At 42.2% G+C, this 19,403-nt stretch overlaps 1 protein-coding gene across 6 annotated transcripts in view; it reads left to right on the forward strand.

Annotated features, from left to right (window-relative positions):
• Positions 1–19,403, forward strand: part of PDE5A (phosphodiesterase 5A) — a 248,056-nt gene that overhangs the window by 197,090 nt on the left and 31,563 nt on the right. For 5 of the 6 annotated variants that reach the window (XM_069978436.1, XM_069978432.1, XM_069978435.1 and 2 more), the window contains exons 8-11: positions 1,224–1,332; positions 11,686–11,770; positions 13,848–14,023; positions 16,017–16,076. In XM_069978436.1, coding sequence (XP_069834537.1) covers positions 1,224–1,332; positions 11,686–11,770; positions 13,848–14,023; positions 16,017–16,076 — 430 coding nt within the window. The remainder of the gene's footprint in view (positions 1–1,223; positions 1,333–11,685; positions 11,771–13,847; positions 14,024–16,016; positions 16,077–19,403) is intronic. The other variant, XM_069978434.1, reaches the window with a different exon arrangement.

Consider the following 19,403-nt stretch of genomic DNA (forward strand, 5'->3'; position numbering starts at 1 on the left):
TATGGTGCCTATAGTGAACACAGTAATAATGTCCTCACTAACAATGTCCCGACTGTGCCTCCACTCACTGATAATGCCCCGACTGTGCCTCCACTCACTGATAATGCCCCAACTGTGCCTCCACTCACTGATAATGCCCCGACTGTGCCTCCACTCACTGATAATGCCCCGACTGTGCCTCCACTCACTAATAATGCCCCGACTGTGCCTCCACTCACTAATAATGCCCCGACTGTGCCTCCACTCACTGATAATGCCCCGACTGTGCCTCCACTCACTAATAATGCCCCGACTGTGCCTCCACTCACTGATAATGCCCCGACTGTGCCTCCACTCACTAATAATGCCCCGACTGTGCCTCCACTTTAATAATGCCTGACTGTGCCTCCACTCGCTAATAATGCCCCGACTGTGCCTCCACTCACTAATAATGCCCTGACTGTGCCTCCACTCACTGATAATGCCCCGACTGTGCCTCCACTGACTAATAATGCCCCGACTGTGCCTCCACTTTAATAATGCCTGACTGTGCCTCCACTCGCTAATAATGCCCCGACTGTGCCTCCACTCACTAATAATGCCCCGACTGTGCCTCCACTCACTAATAATGCCCCGACTGTGCCTCCACTCACTAATAATGCCCCGACTGTGCCCAAACAACAAAGAAAAAAATACTCACCTAGTTCGGGCTCTCACACTGAATAGAGGCGCCATCTCTCCCTCACTTCAGGCCTGCAGCCGCAGGTACAGGACAATCTCCAGGCAGGTGGCGGAGGGGATCAGGTCCCACTCCACCATTGTCCTTAACTACATCTGCGTTTGAAGGATGCAGCTGCAGTGAATGGTGACCGTCACCCAGAAATCCAGGTCTGAATGTGACTAAAAACTGAGCGGGTCATTGCTAGAAGCTGTGCAACCCCATGTCCTTGCAGCCTGAAGAGAACACTACTAGTAACAGTAACCCATTTGGAGGTGCGACATATGTGGCAGGGCTGTATTTATTTTAAAAATAAATAAATAAATAAAGTTGAGACAGCCTTTCCTTCAATACTTGAATATTTACTCACACCAACAAGAGATGATCCGCCTTGCTCTAAGGCATTCTCAAGCATTTTCACAGAAAATGAAAATGCAGCATTAAAGTTTATGGCACAATAACATAATTTTTTTTATTTTGTGTGTTGTTCTTATTACTAATATTAACTAATTCTGTCTTTATACAGAGATTATAATGTAAACAAAATCAATTACATGTATGCACAGTATGTGGCAAACACCATGGAAGCACTCAACATACCGAATGTGAGTAAGGACAAAAGATTTTCATGGAGCGTAAGTACAATTTAAATTTACGATTTACTACATCAGCAAAGTATTAATAAAAAAGGTCTATTACAGTAAATTTGTTGTCTGAAATTCACACTCCAAGCTGCTGACACTATTAGATTGGCCATTAGAGCAAGGAGATGCATGGGGGGAGATTTATCAAACATGGTGTAAATTGAAACTGGCTCAGTTGCCCCTAGCAACCAATCAGGTTCCACCTTTCATTCCTCACAGACTCTTTAGAAAATGAAAGGTGGAATCTGATTGGTTGCTAGGGGCAACTGAGCCAGTTTCACTTTACACCAGTTTGATAAATCTTTTCTTTAAAAGGGTTGTTTACCAAATAGTTTTTTTCTTTCAAATCAACTAGTGCCAGATATTTGAAATTTACTTCTATTAAAGAATCTTCCAGCAATCTTCTATTAAAAATTCTTTCAGCACTTATCAGCTGCTGTATGTCCTACGCATACAAAAAAACGGGCGTACTATAATGTAGTACCTTCAGTGGATCAAGAAACAGGTGCTGAACTAGGCACAGCTCTATGAAGCATTTGTATTGAGCAGAAGTATCGCAGCCCGGCTTGTCCTCCGCCATGATGTGATTGCCCAGAATACACCAACTTACATCCAACAATTGCATCAACCTTTCAGCCTTGGCATAGGAATAGGGACTCTTGTTGCTAATAAAAGCACCTATTTATATAATATTCCAATATAATGTATGGTAGAAAAGAGCGACGCGTTTCAACGCTGGAGCGGCGTCTTTATCAAGCTCTTACAACCAATAAAGACGCCGGATTGGCGTTAAAACGGAGTGGTGCTTTTATTAGCAACAAGAATCCCTATTCCTGCACCAAGGCTGATGCAATTGGTGGATCTAAGTTGATGTTCTATGCGGGTGAGGCAGGAAGAGAGCTGGAAACTAGTCATCTGGGCTGTGACTAGTCACATCTCTCTGTCCTGTCTGTGTGCTCAGTGGGGTGATTGACAGGCACCTTGTGCAGAGCAGTAGAAGACATTTTGCTGGTGTAAGAAGGTACTGAAGGAGCAACCCAAGACATGGTAGAAAGGTTCCTTACCACAACTATTAAAGGAGAAGTCCGGCGAAAATTTTTATTAAAGTATTGTATTGCCCCCCAAAAGTTATACAAATTACCAATAAACACTTATTACAGGAAATGCTTATAAAGTGCTTTTTTCCCTGCACTTACTACTGCATCAAGGCTTCACTTCCTGGATAACATGGTGATGTCACTTCCTGGATAACATGGTGATGTCACTCCCTGGATAAAATGGTGATGTCACGACCCGACTCCCAGAGCTGTGCGGGCTGTGGCTGCTGGAGAGGATGATGGTAGGGGGGCACAGAGGGACACAGGGCACTGGAGGGACACTGAGCATCCCTCTGCTATCATCTTCTCCAGCAGCCACAGCCTGCACAGCTCTGGGAGTCGGGTCGTGACATCACCATTTTATCCAGGAAGTGAAGCCTTGATGCAGTAGTAAGTGCAGGGAAAAAAGCACTTTATAAGCATTTCCCGTAATAAGTGCATATTGCTGATTTGTATAACTTTTAGGGGGCAATACAATACTTTAATAAAAACTTTCATCTGACTTCTCCTTTAAGTGCTGCTTGGAACCTGAACTTCTTTGTTTCTTTGGGTCAAGGCCTAAAATCTTCATCCACCCACCACACATCACTACATGTAATAGCGATGCACGGCCGATGGCTAACAATTAAATAAACTGTTCATATATTATCTCTCCACACTCCCAGTCTCCTCCTGCCTTCTGCTCTGTTTCTGGCACCACAGGTTGCAGCTTCTCTAAGCTGACAGGCAGAAGGAAACCGGGAGAGGTGATGTATGAACAATTTATGGCAAGGGCTGCACAGACATCGCTAACGATGTTTGTGCAGCCCTTACTGAACGATAATCGAGCTGTGTAATAGGCTCAGTAAACAAGCGCCAATCTAGCAGCTCGGCGCTCGTTTACATTGTTGATCCGTGTAATAGGACCCGAAGTCATTTTCTGACAACACACTCCTATTAAAATGGATCTGTCAGCTGTCGAGTCATGCCTTGTTTTAGAATTCTGTATTATCATTCCTCTGTGTTAGCAGTGTGTTTCTACACATAGAATACGAAAGTTGTTGCCTTGAGTCCTTTTCTATCTTTGGGAGATTCTACTTGGGCGGTAATGATGACCACATAGTCCTGCATTTGGTCTGACAGCTATGTGACACGGCTAGTCATTTTGACCACACATCACTCAGGGTCTAAAAGATCAAAAGACATTGGCACTGCAGGACGTGTCAGTATATGCTTGAAGCTGCGTGGAGAGATGAGGAGGGTTTGAGTGATAAACTGCTTTACAAGTGCTAACAGCAAGACAGATGATGTGACCTGAAGTTAATGGATGCCAAAGATTGCAATGTGTCATTTACTACGAATGTAAGAACTAGTTGTCACTTTTGTGCTATTGTTGTTTGTGGTTAGCATGTGTTGTGCTGGAGAATACTTTCTAGAGTGATGAGAGTTATTTGGAGACAATGTATGTCAGCTATTTCACTTACTTTACAATGAATTTACTGTCTTACACAACAACAGTTATTACTGCTCTCCTGGGGAAAGTACGTTTTTGGACAAACCTAATCTTAAGCAGAGTGTTCTTGTCTTGAATCCAAAAAGCTTTACAAATTATGACGACGAAGTAAGTTTTGCCTAATTGTTTAAACATAAAATAATTTTCCATTCTGTTCATATTGAAGCATTTGCTCAAGCTGTGAGCATCCGCTTTAGTCAGTTATGCAAGCTGAATAAATATTTACAGCCCTTACACATTCTACCCTGGACCGGATGGAGGTTTCCTTTGTCATGTTACTAGTGAGAATCTTCAATGTCCAAGATTCTGTCATTTAAAGGGGTTATCCAGCTCTACAAAAACATGGCCACTTTTCCCCTGCTATTGTCTCCAGATTGGGTGTGATTTGAAACTCAGTTCCGTTGAAGTAAATGGAGCTTAATTGCAAACCACACCTGAACTGGAGACAAGAGAGGGGGAAAAGTGGCCACGTTTTTGTAGCGCTGGATAACACCTTTAAAAAAAAATCCCAAAACATCAGTATATATTATTACTGATCATTGTAGACGGTTAACCTGGGTGTGATTGACAGATCCCTTCACCACTTTTATTCCTTCCTACTAGCCTGCTTTCTTTGTGGTCTAAATGCCAGAGGTTTGGTCCAATCACGCCCTGGACTGGGACTCTGATGTCATATAAAAAATTGCTCTACTCCTTTCTTGCATTGTTGATTGGATTCTACCACACTCGTCTGTTTTTTTGGCTCATCTTGTTGTGGGATGCAGATGGTTAACCTGGGTGTGATTGACAGATCCCTTAACCACTCTTATTCCTTCCTACTAGCCTGTTTTCTTTGTGGTCTGAATGCCAGAGGTTTGATCCGATCACGTCCTGGACCAGGACTCTGAAATCATATAAAAATACCTCTGACTCTCCTTACTGTGCGTGCTATAGGTCTGTTTGGATTTGGCTAGCATTTACCTTTTTGTATATTGATCTTCTGACCTCTGGCTTACCTTTCTCTGACTTTGCTCTTTCTTGCTGACTTGGTACTGTATTTGCTATCTCTGGTTCTGACCTCTTTCTGCCTGATTATCCCTTGTTGTGTTTGTTAGTCTTGTTTGGTCTTTGTTTGCACTCTTAGGCAGGGAGGGAGTAGCTATTATTATAGCTTTCTACAAGAGGCTTATACAGTGGTGCCTTGGATTAGGAGCATAATTCGTTCCGGGACCATGGTTGTAAACCAAAGCATATTTTCCAATAAGAAATCATTGAAATGCAGACAAATGGTTCCACACCCCAAAAATAATGATTTTATATTCTGAATAAAACAAATGAAACAAACATTTAGAAAGCTGGATATGTACATGCAAAGAAAAAAACACACAAACGGCGCTGCATGTGCAGGTCAAAACACACTTTGGAGAAACATGCATATGTGTGCAAATGCACGCTCACCTGAGTGGGTCGTACACAATTAGGCACGACTCTAATAAGCGCTCTGGATCAACGGGGGATGCTGCCTTCCACCTTCCGATTCTCCAAAGTGGATCCTCGGTGTCAGTCACAATAGTGGTAAACAGAAGAGGTTGGTGGGATTTGTCTGGCGCAACCAACCCTATTGGAACACCGGCCACGTTCCCCTGTAACTTCTCTGAATGAGGAGAACTCCTGGCACTGGTGTGAAGTCAAATTCAGGCTTTTATTTGATGCAACGCGTTTCGAGGGTGCAATCCCCTCTTCATCAGGCATAATACAGGTAACAAACAACAATCTTTTATAGTAAAACAGTAATGGATGACCCGGAAGTGCTTTCTGCTCTCTAGTGACCTCTGACATCATCATCCCACATTACACTGATACTAACAAACATTTGGCTAAAAACACATATCTTTCAACCGGAGATTGAATAAAATAAAATAAAAATACACATCCTCATAAAAAGCGTTCTTTACATTTAGTGGAAATGCTTCTCTGCTGTTTTCCAGACTTATAAGATCACTATCTCTATCCCATATGGCTTTATAGTGCTGGACATAGATCATTACCAATATCAGCTGCATGAGGCAGAATGTCTAAATGGTCTAGTGGTAAGTGTCTGGCCTATGACCAATGAGCCTAACTGAAGTCATGGGTTCAAGCCCCTTGGGAGGTTAATAAATAGAATAAGAGTATAATAAATTTCATTTTACATATATCTATATTGATACTACATAGTACAAGGTAAATCCACCCTACAGTGAGTGATTATGAATTTATATTGTGTGATTGATTATAACCTTAAAACATACATCAGATCTCTGCTACTTGGAAATCATTATAATATAGAATATAATATAAAAAGATATATAAAAAATTGTATAAAAACGGCATTTGCTAAATACCTCTATAGTATGTACTATTTGTGATCGTCGAACACTACCCATAGGTATAAGTATATGTGAATCTTCACTTGACAGACCTCAGAGTCTGTGGCTCACCTTCCAGCACAATATAAACATAGTGCTGTACTCCTGGGTTCAAATCCTCCATCCATCCAAAGTTTTCCATTAACGTGATCACTCGGTGTAAATCTAGGTCTAATAACATACAGACAATTGCCGCTGGCCAATAGTGACCATATTACTTCCAATTAAAACTAGGAATACAGCTGTATAACCTATCTTGCATACAGGCCAACATTAATTTATGGTAAACTTCATGTACTCATATACACTAGTCTACAATGCACAAAAAAAAAAACACTTCCTACAACCCTCAGCAGTAAAGAGTGACTATCATCTTTGATATGGCGACCAAATAAATGCGTCTAGTGTGCACAAAAGCCCAAATCAATACAGTAGTGTAGTCCCATAGGTCTCAATATGACATGAAATACATTTGGAAGTGATGTCGAACCCCTCCCATCTGACATTCTTAATAGGGATCTGGGACCATGTTGTTCTACTGTATGTTCCTTTACTCGATTGGATCGCATGGTTGAACCGGTTGATTCAGACAATTAGTTCTGTTACTTCATTCAACCCTAAGGGCTGTAGTGTTTGCAAACGGTAGATCCAGTACATTTCTCGTTTGACCAACTGGTCAAACCGGTTACTGGCACTGGAATTAATCTGATCAATAGGGCAAACGGTCAAACCTTTGGGGTCAGAATCATGCATTTCATAGAAATGCCTAGAGACCCCATGTTTTAAAAAACCCTTTTTTACATTGAGTCTATGTCCATTGAGACGACAATGCAAAGGTTGTGTGGTCCGACCCACGTATTGGAGTCCACACGGGCACTCCAACACGTAGATTACATAGCAAGATTTACAATTTAAGCTTTGCTTGATGGTATAGTTCTGCAAAGCTTAAATTGTAAATCTTGCTATGTAATCTACGTGTTGGAGTGCCCGTGTGGACTCCAATACGTGGGTCGGACCACACAACCTTTGCACTGTCGTCTCAATGGACATAGACTCAATGTAAAAAAGGGTTTTTTAAAACATGGGGTCTCTAGGCATTTCTATGAAATGCATGATTCTGACCCCAAAGGTTTGACCGTTTGCCCTATTGATCAGATTAATTCCAGTGCCAGTAACCGGTTTGACCAGTTGGTCAAACGAGAAATGTACTGGATCTACCGTTTGCAAACACTACAGCCCTTAGGGTTGAATGAAGTAACAGAACTAATTGTCTGAATCAACCGGTTCAACCATGCGATCCAATCGAGTAAAGGAACATACAGTAGAACAACATGGTCCCAGATCCCTATTAAGAATGTCAGATGGGAGGGGTTCGACATCACTTCCAAATGTATTTCATGTCATATTGAGACCTATGGGACTACACTACTGTATTGATTTGGGCTTTTGTGCACACTAGACGCATTTATTTGGTCGCCATATCAAAGATGATAGTCACTCTTTACTGCTGAGGGTTGTAGGAAGTGTTGTTTTTTTTTTTTGTTCATTGTAGACTAGTGTATATGAGTACATGAAGTTTACCATAAATTAATGTTGGCCTGTATGCAAGATAGGTTATACAGCTGTATTCCTAGTTTTAATTGGAAGTAATATGGTCACTATTGGCCAGCGGCAATTGTCTGTATGTTATTAGACCTAGATTTACACCGAGTGATCACGTTAATGGAAAACTTTGGATGGATGGAGGATTTGAACCCAGGAGTACAGCACTATGTTTATATTGTGCTGGAAGGTGAGCCACAGACTCTGAGGTCTGTCAAGTGAAGATTCACATATACTTATACCTATGGGTAGTGTTCGACGATCACAAATAGTACATACTATAGAGGTATTTAGCAAATGCCGTTTTTATACAATTTTTTATATATCTTTTTATATTATATTCTATATTATAATGATTTCCAAGTAGCAGAGATCTGATGTATGTAAGGTTATAATCAATCACACAATATAAATTCATAATCACTCACTGTAGGGTGGATTTACCTTGTACTATGTAGTATCAATATAGATATATGTAAAATGAAATTTATTATACTCTTATTCTATTTATTAACCTCCCAAGGGGCTTGAACCCATGACTTCAGTTAGGCTCATTGGTCATAGGCCAGACACTTACCACTAGACCATTTAGGCATTCTGCCTCATGCAGCTGATATTGGTAATGATCTATGTCCAGCACTATAAAGCCATATGGGATAGAGATAGTGATCTTATAAGTCTGGAAAACAGCAGAGAAGCATTTCCACTAAATGTAAAGAACGCTTTTTATGAGGATGTGTATTTTTATTTTATTTTATTCAATCTCCGGTTGAAAGATATGTGTTTTTAGCCAAATGTTTGTTAGTATCAGTGTAATGTGGGATGATGATGGATGATGATGTCAGAGGTCACTAGAGAGCAGAAAGCACTTCCGGGTCATCCATTACTGTTTTACTATAAAAGATTGTTGTTTGTTACCTGTATTATGCCTGATGAAGAGGGGATTGCACCCTCGAAACGCGTTGCATCAAATAAAAGCCTGAATTTGACTTCACACCAGTGCCAGGAGTTCTCCTCATTCAGAGAAGTTACAGGGGAACGTGGCCGGTGTTCCAATAGGGGTGGTTGCGCCAGACAAATCCCACCAACCTCTTCTGTTTACCACTATTGAGAAAGCTGGATATGTCATAGTACAAGTTACTGTACAGTATAGCAATCAGCATGTGGTGTATAATGTATAGTAAGTGCATAAGAATGAAAAAAACAGCAGCAGTTTGTAGATACAGGATGGAGCTGTAGATCCCTAAAATGCAGGAGCGAAGTACAACAGGCTAGAATAGAGAAACAGGGCTGCTGTCAGAGGTCGGTGTGGTCACATGACAGCAATGGGGAAGCGTGTGTTTTCAGCATGGACCAAAGAGGAAGTGAGAATCACAGAGCTGTGCAGGAGGACAGTGGCAGAAGCTTTTCTATACAGCAATGTGAATGACTGAGTGTAAGTGCGGGCACATTATAACAGCAGTGTGTATAGCTGAGTGTAAGTGCAGGCAGATTATAGCAGGAATGGAGAGGATGTGAAACACAAGGGCTGATAGAGACTGCAGGGAGGAATGAACAGGGTATAGGGTGAATATAGTATAGCAGCATTCTCTGACCAGGGAGAGAGGGATTACAGCTATGGAGAGATTACCTCCACAGTCCTGTCCCCTGATGCAAGCCCCAGCCTGAAGTGGATCTGCTATGATTTGGAAGGTGAGGGAGACTTCCTTGGTCAAAGAACAGGGCTGTAGACCCCGCTATGCAGGCTATGTCCCTCCCCCAATCCCCCTCCCACCTGGTACAGGGAGCTCTTACACCAAAGCAATGCTCTTAATTTTGAAAAACTGTGAGCTCTTCTTGCAAAAAGCTCTCAATCCAAGTAACTCTTAAACCAAGGTACCACCGTATATTCATTTTAAGGAATAAATGCACTGTATGTATGTGTGAATGTACCCTAAGGCTATGTTCACACGCAGTATTTTTGCTAAGTATTTTGGTCCTCATATTGCAACCAAAACCAGGAGTGGATGCAAAACACAGATAGGCTATGTTCATACACTGTTGAAATTTAGTGGATGGCCGTCATTTAATGGCAAATGATTGGCGTTATTTTAAAACATCAGCCATTTTTATGAAATAACGGCCATTATTTGTCATAAAATGACGGCCATCCACTAAATTTCAACAGTGTGTGAACATAGCCTTTCTGTGTTTTCCATCCACTCCTGGTTTTGCTTGCAATATGAGGACCAAAATACTGAGCAAAAATACTGTGTGTGAACCCAGCCTGACACTGTTTGTTAAATCCCACAGACATACATTGATCCATTGACAGGCACTCTTGATCTGGTAAAATCAGACAGATTTTTGAACTTTCATAGTTAAATAAGATAAGCAGAACTTGGTTCAGTGGAATAACACTGTACTATAGGTAAAATTAGTTTGATAACACACAATTCTTTGCACTTATGGTATTATGGTAATGGTACCACATGATTTGGTATCGGTCCTTTACAAAAAAAAAAAGTCTTTTTAAGGTGTAGTTATACAGGATGTGACTAGTTCTAGACCATAATCATTCTAACCAGGCCCTATTGATTGGGCTCTTTTCATGTCTGATTTTGCATTTATGTTGGCACATGCAAAAGTGTGATGTACGTCATTGTATACTATACAGTGAAATACGTCACCCATACATGCCATGTTAAAAAGAAAAAAAAGTGCTGGATACTGTATACCAGTAGAGGTTTTCTATGGGGATTTGCTACTTCTCTGGACAGTTCCTGTCTCGGACAGAGATGTCAGCAGAGAGCACTGTGTCAGACTGGAAAAACACCATTTCCTGTAGGGCATACAGCAGCTGATAAGTACTGGATGGCTTGAGACTTTTAAATTGAAGTAAATTACATATCTATATAATTTTCTGACACCAGTTGATTTGAAAGAATACATTTTTTTATCGGAGTACCCCTTTTAATAAAAAAGATATGTTGAAGTGTACCTGCCTGGCACTATTGGTCCATAGTATATGCTGAGGCTATGTTCACACAACGTATTAGACCTGCCGTTCCGTGACCTGAAAAGATCATCCCGGCCACATCCGTGCCCGCGCGCATGAGAACTCTTCACTGCACACTATGGAGAGTGCTTCACAGTGTGCACTGACATGTCAGTTGTTTGCAGCGCCGATAGGGATCCTGGCCGGAGTGTATACTGTGGGGGAGATTTATCAATGGGTTTAAAATTTAGACTGGTGCAAACTGGCCACAGCAACCAATCACAGCTCCACTTTCCTTTCACCAGAGCTGGAAGCTGAGCTGTGATTGGTTGCTGTGGGCAGTTTGCACCAGTCTAAATTTTACACCCTTTGATAAATCTCCCCCTATGTGTATACACTCCGGCCGGGATTCAATAGGCAGCAACGGCACATATATTTTTATATTAATCACGGCCATTGTTGCCATTGGCAACAACGGCCGTAGTTATACGAAAATATACATTGTGTGAACATAGCCTAAATGTACACAGTCACAGTATGTGTACGGACCGTTATAATTAAATGTTAATCGTTAAAAATATTTGCAACCAACATGAAAGAGACTTATGGGTTGGCCGTTCTGATGTATTGTGTATTTGCACTGTATTAAATAAAGTGATGGTTGCTTCTTTTAGCTGCTCTGACTGTGTGACTATATTTTTCTAGTGAAGGAATAAACATTGAGGTGTCGATTACATATTTTGTGTTATTCTGGAGAAGTAAAACCTGATAATTTAACTTTTGTGACAGAATGAAAATGAAGAGAATAACAGCAAGCAAATCCATAGTCTGCTCTGCACGCCCATTAAGAATGGAAAGAAGAATAAAGTGATAGGTACCTATCTTATATTGGTTTCTGTTTTGGGGAAGGCTCTATTCTGTTCCAGCATTAATGTGCCCCAGTGCATAAAGCAGACTGGGGCATGGGCTGGGTAAGATTGGTTTGGAGTTGTATTGCTCTGTACATATCCCCTACCTCTCGCAACACCTTTGGGACGAACTAGAACTAGAATTTTACTGTACAAAAAAAGTACTTAGGGTATGTTCTTCATTCCAAGTTATGCTTAGTTAATGTGCTGCCTCTTGACTTTGCTGTTGTGTATCTGGAGAGAGGTGTACCACATTATCCTTCAAGCCTCGTGGTGTATAACAGTGCTATAAAAAATTGTGGTATGGGACGCAGTCCTCTACCACATCATGCTCTTAGCCCAGTGTAGGAAATACTTAGAGTGTCACTGTCATTTAATTATTTTTTTTTTTGCAGAAATCAATAGTACAGGTGATTTTAAAAAAATTTGTAATTAAGTTTATGAGACTAAAAATGCATTTTTTATCATGAAAAAGCAGTTTGAAGCTCTCACCCCTGTCTTCATGGTTGTCTATGGAGAGGAAAAGGGTGGAGGGAGATAAGACACCAAAACAGGACAACAAAGAGTTAATTTACAGCTACATCACCGGGCTATCTCCTCTGAAGTCAGCACTGACCTCTCTGACCTCTGAATACGGCTTTCACACAGGTCCCGCTGTGTAATCCTTTGTTTCCTGCTCTCTGCTGGCGACTAGACTAATCTCCCTCCTCCACCCCCCTACCTCTCCATAGGTTACACAGGGCACGACTGATGTAAAAGAGTCAATATTTCCTGATAATGAGCAGTGAATGAGAGAGAGGCGGGAGGAGGGAGGGGACCCGGGCAAAGTCTTTTTGAATGCAGATAATGGCATATTTGCCTAATAAACCCCATTTCAAAGTTTCTTAAAATCGCCTGGACTATTGATTTCTGCAAAAAAGAAAAGACAGTGACACTTTAAATGTAGGTGCAGAGAGGCTCAGTGTCTTGACTATCAGTACATCATCTGGCTAACACATGTACAACATCTAGTCACTAGTGATGAGGCAATCTCAACACCCTTGGGTCCATCCAAGACCTAACATCTAGCATTTGATTACTGGTGGCTTCAGAAATTGAATGCAGCCCCAAAGTAAATTTACCTGCCCGAAAAACATGAATACAGCACTAGGCTACGACCACACAACATCTTTTTTTGGACGTCGTTTTGGTCAGCCATCACTTTAAGGCCAAATAATGTCTATTATTTCAAAAGGGAAAATAAACATTCGTTATTTGGGCTGAAAACTACGACTCTCCAAAAAGAGCCCATCAAATGGCCAATAAAAGATGATGTGTGGCCATCGGCTGTATCCATGTTTTCCAGGACTTCCTAGGGCTTCATTCAACTTCCGCTGCCACCGGTAATCAAATGCCACACGCTTGGGTTTGTCGAACCAAAGCATGCTCGGGGTTCGCTCATCTCCACTAGACTGCATTACATGTTCCCCATCAATGAATGATATTCTGAGGTTAAAAAAAAAGGAGGGGTCATTCACATGTTCCATGATTATGTTGTTTGCACGATTTATGAGTGACAGACCAGAGTCAGAGAACTTCCAGCATCATGATTCATTATGATGCCGGGAGCTCCAAATTCGTTTAAACCTTTGCAATACAGTACTGACACAGCCGCGCGGCTGTGTCAGTACAGTTGGCCTAAGATCTAAACTGATTTGGAGCTTCAAGCATCATAATGAATCATGATGCCGGGAGCTCAGCATTACATCGTCTATATATACGAACCGTGAACGGAATGTGTGGATGTCCCGAGTCTTCATCACAGCTGTTTCCAGATCCAGCCTTGCCTAAATCATGACTAGGACTTTTCTCGTTCCAGTTCTTGACATCCATCCCTGCATATTTGGCCAATGCTGCAGGATATATAACTGTGCCAGATTAATTAACTAATACATATTAATTTTACTGACTGACAAACCATGGTCTATATTTTTTTTTTTTTAACTTTACTTTCAAAGCAGCGTTCTTGAATGCATAATGTCCCCAGTGATACATTTATCATAGGTGTTTGCCAACTTGTAAACAAGGTGGATGAAAACTCTGGCAAAATCAAGGCCTTCAACAGAAACGATGAGCAATTTCTGGAAGCCTTTGCAATTTTCTGTGGTTTGGGGATCCAGAACACCCAGATGTATGAAGTTGTGGAGAGAGCCATGGCCAAACAGATGGTGACATTAGAGGTGAGTCCACAATAAAGGGATTGATTCTTGGCAGCCCCACTGCAGTCCTAACATCTTGTTCAAGCATTAAATAATTATTGTCAAACACTAGCTTTCAAACCCCTCCTCGAGGATTTGCACTTCCATTGCTCTGCTCAGTAGAAAGTTGGCTGTAATAAATATTCCAGACACCCATCTGTTTGCAGCAGAAACTACTTTCTCTGATGTCTGGTGTGACACTAGTGAGGACAACGCTTCTTAATTAGGCAGTAAGGAGGATCCCCTGCAGGAATAACACAAAGAAGAAAAAAGTTTTGAAAAAAAAATATGCAAATTCAGTCTAAAGATTTTTCAGAAAAATAAATATATATATATATATATATATATATATATATATATATTCTATGGACAATGTACTTGTAAACCACTTGTGTGCATGCACCTTTCTACTGTATATTACGGAACTACTTGTACTGTACAGCACCAAGATAAACTGATTTTCTAGACAATGGGGGGGGGGTGATTTATCTAGAAAAATGTTAAATTAGGCCACACCCCCAACTGCTCCGCCGGATTCACTAAGGCCGGGTTCACACTGAGCAAAACTAGCGGAATTGTCCGCCGCGGAATGCCGTTAGCCTCCCTCTCATAATGTGAGTCTATGGGAGGCGAGTGCTGCTGTTCTCAAAGCGTCTCTCCGCGCGGAATTCCGCTAGTTTTGCTCAGTGTGAACCCGGCCTAAGAGGCACATGCCTCATAGTGAATCCAGCCCGATCTGCGCCATACATGCGTCCGGTGCAGAAATCTACACCTGCTGCTGAGCAGGTGGAGATTTCCGCCATGATATATAGGTGTAAATCAGGTGCAGGAGGAGGCCATGCCTCCTCCCTGCCTTGCACCAACCCCCCTGCCCACCCACTAGGCAAGCGAGGGGTACGGCAGGTTTACGCCTGGAGAAGGGGTGACTCTGCGCCTTCTCTCTGGCATACGTCCTGGCCGCAGTAATAATAAATCTGCCCCAAGGTGTCTATACTTTATGTATTGTACAGGAACCTAAGTAAGCTCCTCTGCTTAAAATAGATAGTGATTTCCAGCTTACAGCACCTCCTTTTGCATGTAAGTACTTGCTTTTTTTGTATTAAAGTGTCACTGTCGTTTATTTATTTTTTTAGAAATCAATAGTACAGGTGATTTTAAGAAACTTTGTAATTTGGTTTATTAGCTGAAAATTCCATTTTTATTATGAAAAAGCAGTTTGATGCTCTCCCCCGTCTTCATAGTTCACTTATGGAGAGAGGAGGGGTGGAGAGAGATGAGGCACCAAAACAGGACAACAAAGAGTTAATTTACAGCTACATCACCGGGCTATCTCCTCTGAAGTCAGCACTGACCTCTCTGACCTCTGAATAGCGGCTTTCACACAGGTCCCACTGTGTAATCCTTTGTTCTCTGCTGACGACTAATCTTCCTTCTCCCCCCTCCCCTCTCCATAGGTTACACAGGGCTCGACTGATGTAAAAGAGTTGAGATTTCCTGATAATGAGCAGTGGATGAAAGAGGGGGGAGGGGGGGGGCCTGAGGAAAACCTTTTAGAACGCAGATAATGGCATATTTGCCTAATAAACCCAATTACAAAGTGTCTTAAAATAGCCTGGACTATTGATTTCTGCAAAAAAATAAATATAAATATATATATATATATATATATGGACATGGACAGAGGTGGCAGCAGAGAGCACTATGTCAGACTGTAAAGAATACACCACTTCCTGCAGCTGACAAGTGCTGGAGGACTGGAGAAATTGAAGTAAGTTACAAGTCTATATATTTCTGACACCAGTTGATTTTAAAGAAAAAAAAAATCACCCTTTTAACAGTATGAAATGCCAGCTTTACTGGTCCTTAGTTGTGGTATTTATTTGATCTCTTAGTATAGATTACTACATTCCTTTTTCAATAGTTTTCTTTTCAAGTGCCTTAAAATTGTGTTTAACGTTTTCATTCTGTATTGCAGATCCTCTCATATCATGCATCTGCGGCTGAAGAGGAAACCATGGAGCTGCAGGTAACAGCGGTAAAAACACTTTTATTTCTCTTACCAAACGCATTGTGTACATTCTCTTGTGTTTGCATATTGTAGTCAGATGCTTTTGTGACATTTTTTGGGATACATTTACTGTATGAAATATGAGAGATATCGGCAGTGCCACGTCTGCTCTATTGCTCCAAGACTGCCTGTTATCCATGCCTTTGGTCCCACTTTTGTATTTTTTGGACCTAAAATTATCTTATTAGGGCCAGTTCACTCTGAGCAAGATCGTCGGAATTCTGCGGCAGAGATTTCCGCCACAGAATCCCGCCTTGCTCAGTGTGCTGCTTTGAGTGTATGGAGAGGGCGCGCTCGTCCGCTGATATCTCTGTCCGAGAGCAGGAGAGGTTTTCTATGGGGATTTGCTTCTGCTCTGGACAGTTTCACTTCCTGCAGGACATATAGTAGCTGGAAGCAGGGCCGTTTCTCGTGCCAGGCGGGCACGGGGCGCTGCCAGCTAAGGGGCGCTATTGGCCATGCCACAGGACCTCACCCAGCGACGTGCCGCCCGCAACCTGGCTCCCCGCCGCCCGCAACCCGGCTGCATCCCTCCACGGACCGCGCTCATCTTCTGAGCTCAGGCCGCCCCGCATCCTGGCTGCGTCCCCTGCGCACATCATGTGTCCAGGCTGCCACCGCCATTGGATGTCACCTCTCCCTGCTGGAGGATCCATCCCTGCGGTGACCAGCTGGAGAAGATCCGAAGATGGAGGGACCTGATCCATGCCAATATTAGGTGAGTATTTTTTTTTTTTTTTGTGCTGGGCAATGCAGAGGACAGTATAGCAATGGGGACAGAGCACAGGGGGACAGCACAGCATAGGGGGACAGTATTATCAACCGACAAGTTTGAACTACCAATGGTTCTATGTCCATAAGCATCAAGAAATACACACTACCTATAAATGAACAATGCTGGACAGTATTCTACATATATCAAAAAAATACTTTATTGATTACAAACAACAACAAAATTTTTCTTTTTTGTTTAAAAACATATATTAAAAAGGGAGCAGAAACCCATACAATACATACATCAGATGGTATACAGGGCAGAATGAAAGATAGTAAATACTATACTTGCTATATATTAAACCATTGATGGTATATCAATTGGCCCACAGAGGTAGGACAGAGCAAAAAGTGGATAAATGATGAATACAAATGATCCAACCAAGATAAATGAAAAGCAATTTAAGTAAATCTACATAGGCTAAAACTGAAAGTGCAGTCTAAAGTGCAAAGTGCAATACCATGTATAATATCCAAGCCATACAAGTGTATGATCCAACCTCTGGGTATATAGTATATATACCTGCCCAGTATCACCACTCACCCAACGCTGCGTTTCGCTGTGCAAGCTTTATCAAGGGTCGCTTGCACAGCGAAACGCAGCGTTGGGTGAGTGGTGATACTGGGCAGGTATATATACTATATACCCAGAGGTTGGATCATACACTTGTATGGCTTGGATATTATACATGGTATTGCACTTTGCACTTTAGACTGCACTTTCAGTTTTAGCCTATGTAGATTTACTTAAATTGCTTTTCATTTATCTTGGTTGGATCATTTGTATTCATCATTTATCCACTTTTTGCTCTGTCCTACCTCTGTGGGCCAATTGATATACCATCAATGGTTTAATATATAGCAAGTATAGTATTTACTATCTTTCATTCTGCCCTGTATACCATCTGATGTATGTATTGTATGGGTTTCTGCTCCCTTTTTAATATATGTTTTTAAACAAAAAAGAAAATTTTTGTTGTTGTTTGTAATCAATAAAGTATTTTTTTGATATATGTAGAATACTGTTCAGCATTGTTCATTTATAGGTTGTGTATAGGGGGACAGTATTACAATGGGGACAATGGGACATTATTATTATTGGGACAGAGTGCAGGGGGGATTATTACAATGTCCCCAGCACAGGGGGACAGTATTACAATGGGGACCGTATTAAAATGGGGACAGCACAGGGGGACAGTATTAAAATTGGCACAGAACAGTGGTACAGTATTACAATGGGGACAGCAAAGGGGACAGTATTCCAATAGGGACAGAGCACAGGGGGACAGACTTAAAATTTGGACAGAGCACAGGGGGGCAGAATTACAATAGGGACAGAGTACAGGGGGACAGTATTACAATAGGGACAGAGCACAGGGGGGCAGAATTACAATAGGGACAGAGCACAGGGGGACAGTATTACAATGAGGACAGAGCACAGGGGGACAGAGCACAGGGGGACAGTATTACAATGAGGACAGAGCACAGGGGGACAGTATTACAATGAGGACAGAGCACAGGGGGACAGTATTACAATGAGGACAGAGCACAGGGGGACAGTATTACAATGAGGACAGAGCACAGGAGGACAGAATTACAATAGGGACAGAGCACAGGGGGACAGTATTACAATGAGGACAGAGCACAGGGGGACAGTATTACAATAGGGACAGAGCACAGGGGGACAGTATTACAATGAGGACAGAGCACAGGAGGACAGAATTACAATAGGGACAGAGCACAGGGGGACAGTATTACAATGAGGACAGAGCACAGGGGGACAGTATTACAATAGGGACAGAGCACAGGGGGACAGTATTACAATGAGGACAGAGCACAGGGGGACAGTATTACAATGAGGACAGAGCACAGGGGGACAGACTTAATATTGGGACAGAGCACAGGGGGACAGTATTACAATAGGGACAGAGCACAGGGGGGCAGTATTACAATGAGGACAGTATTACGGGGGACAGAATTACAATGGGGACAGAGCACAGGGGGACAGAATTACAATAGGGACAGAGCACAGGGGGACAGAATTACAATAGGGACAGAGCACAGGGGGACAGTATTACAATGAGGACAGAGCACAGGGGGACAGTATTACAATAGGGACAGAGCACAGGGGGACAGAATTACAATGAGGACAGAGCACAGGGGGACAGTATTACAATAGGGACAGAGCACAGGGGGGCAGTATTACAATGAGGACAGTATTACGGGGGACAGAATTACAATGGGGACAGAGCACAGGGGGACAGAATTACAATAGGGACAGAGCACAGGGGGACAGAATTACAATAGGGACAGAGCACAGGGGGACAGTATTACAATGAGGACAGAGCACAGGGGGACAGTATTACAATAGGGACAGAGCACAGGGGGACAGAATTACAATGAGGACAGAGCACAGGGGGACAGTATTACAATGAGGACAGAGCACAGGGGGACAGTATTACAATGAGGACAGAGCACAGGGGGACAGTATTACAATGAGGACAGAGCACAGGGGGACAG

The sequence above is a fragment of the Dendropsophus ebraccatus genome, chromosome 7, assembly GCF_027789765.1.
Source record: "Dendropsophus ebraccatus isolate aDenEbr1 chromosome 7, aDenEbr1.pat, whole genome shotgun sequence".
Lineage (NCBI taxonomy): Eukaryota > Metazoa > Chordata > Amphibia > Anura > Hylidae > Dendropsophus > Dendropsophus ebraccatus.